The sequence below is a fragment of the Apteryx rowi genome, unplaced genomic scaffold (assembly GCF_003343035.1).
Source record: "Apteryx rowi isolate R43461 unplaced genomic scaffold, aptRow1 scaffold_2858, whole genome shotgun sequence".
Classification (NCBI taxonomy): domain Eukaryota; kingdom Metazoa; phylum Chordata; class Aves; order Apterygiformes; family Apterygidae; genus Apteryx; species Apteryx rowi.
The window spans coordinates 1-2,053 of record NW_020449261.1 but is presented as its reverse complement, the minus strand read 5'-3'; the positions used below and the strand labels follow the sequence as shown (position 1 = coordinate 2,053).

Genomic DNA, 2,053 nt, shown 5'->3' with positions numbered 1-2,053 from the left:
CCGGGCACCGGTGACAAGGAGAACCTGTCCCTGATGCCCATCACCTCCTCCACGTGCCATGGGGACATTGCGGTGACGCCGGGGGGGACGGGGACGTGGGGGGTGGTGTCACCCACCTGGGGTCGGCCACCAGGCGGGCGAGGACGCCGTCGAAGCCGAGGCGGGGGGCGGCCACGCAGGCGGCCGCCATGGTGTTGACGTTGTTGGGGGCCAGGGCGCAGAGGGGACGCACGGGTCCCTCGTAGAGCACCGCGGGGCCACCGGCCGCCACCGCCGCCGCCAGCCGCTCCCGCAGCGTCCCCTCCAGCCGGAAGCTCTGCGGCGCCTTCGTCATCGTCACCTTCAGCGCCTGGCGCGAGGGGACGCCGTCACCCACCCCGGCACCGCCCCCACGGTGGCCTCCAACACCGCGTTGGCACTCGACGCGATGGTGCCCGGCACGGTGCTGTCACCCAACCGGATGTGGGCACCAACCCGGTGCTGGCATCAACCCAACATTGTCACCCAACCACACATGGTCACCAACCCAACGCTGTCACCATTCCAGTGGTGTCACCAACCCAACACCATCACCCAACCGGACGTGGGCACCAACCCGATGCCGGCACCGCCACCCAACCAGACACCATCACCCAATTGGACATGGTCACCAACCCAACACTGTCCCCAACCCAATGCTGTCACCCAACCAGACACCATCACCCAATTGGACATGGTCACCAACCCAACGCCGTCACTAACCCAACACTATCACCCAACCAGATGCCATCACCCAACCAGACATGGTCACCAACCCAACGCCGTCACTAACCCAACACTATCACCCAACCAGATGCCGTCACCCAACCGGACATGGTCACCAACCCAACGCTGTCACCAACCCAACACTATCACCCAACCAGATGCTGTCACCCAACCGGACATGGTCACCAACCCAACGCTGGCACCAACCCAACRCTGGCACCCAAGCAGATGCCGTCACCCAACCGGACATGGTCACCAACCCAACACTGTCACCAACCCAACGCTGGCACCCAAGCAGATGCCGTCACCCAACCAGTGTCCCCACCCCAGGGCTGACAGCAGCATCCGTACACTGGATGTCCTCACTGCCCCATGATGGCCTCAACCCCACGGTGTCTCCAGCCCTATGGTGTCCCTAATCCCATGGCGTCCATCCCACAGTGTCCCCCACCCCACAGTGTCCCCAACACCACAGCGTCCACCCCTTGGTGTCCCCCACCCCACGGCGTCCCCGCCCCACGGCTCACGGCCAGCGTGCCGGTGGCATCCATGTGCCGGATGTCCTCGCAGTCCCACAAGGTCCCCAACCCCACAATGTCCCCACCCCTTGGTGTCCCCGACCCCACCCCGCCCCCAACCCAGCTCACGGCCAGCGTGCCGGTGGCATCCATGCGCCGGATGTCCTCGCAGCCCCACAGGGCGCCGCGGGGCACGTAGAGCGTGTGACCTCCGCGTTCCGCCGCCTCCCGCAGCCGCCGCTCCGTGTCCGGATCCGCCAGCGCCGTTGGGGACCCCAGCTGGGGGACAGCCGGGGGTCACCCGCCGTCCCCAACGTCCCCTCCCGCTGGCCCCGTTGTCCCCAGCATCCCCAGCATCCTGACGTCCTCCGTGTCCCGTTCCCAGTGGCCCCGCTGTCCCCCATGTCCCAGCCCTACTGTCCCCATCGTCCCCATGTCCCCAATTTCCTAGCACAAATGGCCCCGCTGTCCCTGGTGTCCCCAATGTCCCCTACGTCCCAGCCCCAATGTCCCCATCACCCCCCAATTCTCCGTGTCCCCAGTGCCCCATCCCCAATGACCCCCCTGTCCTCAATGTCCCCGGTGTCCCCGATGTCCCCTGTGTCCCTGCCACACTGTCTCCATTGTCCCCATCATCCCCATGTCCCCAGTGTCTTGGAACCACTGTCCCCAATGTCCCTGCATCCCAGTGTCCCCAATGCCCCAGCCCCACTGTCCCCATCATCCCCACCATCCCCAAGTCCCCAGTGCCCCAGTCCCAATGTCCCCAACGTCCCCACAGTCCCAGCCCC

At 66.2% G+C, this 2,053-nt stretch overlaps 1 protein-coding gene across 1 annotated transcript; it reads right to left on the bottom strand.

Moving 5' to 3' along the window:
* Positions 1-116: 116 nt before the first annotated feature.
* On the bottom strand, positions 117-1,541 carry ASPDH (aspartate dehydrogenase domain containing; the record flags this gene model as incomplete). Its single annotated transcript, XM_026069056.1, has 2 exons — positions 117-349; positions 1,392-1,541. Coding segments are annotated over 2 exons (383 nt in total), but the record flags the coding sequence as incomplete, so codon positions are not given.
* Between the last annotated feature and the right edge of the window lie 512 nt (positions 1,542-2,053).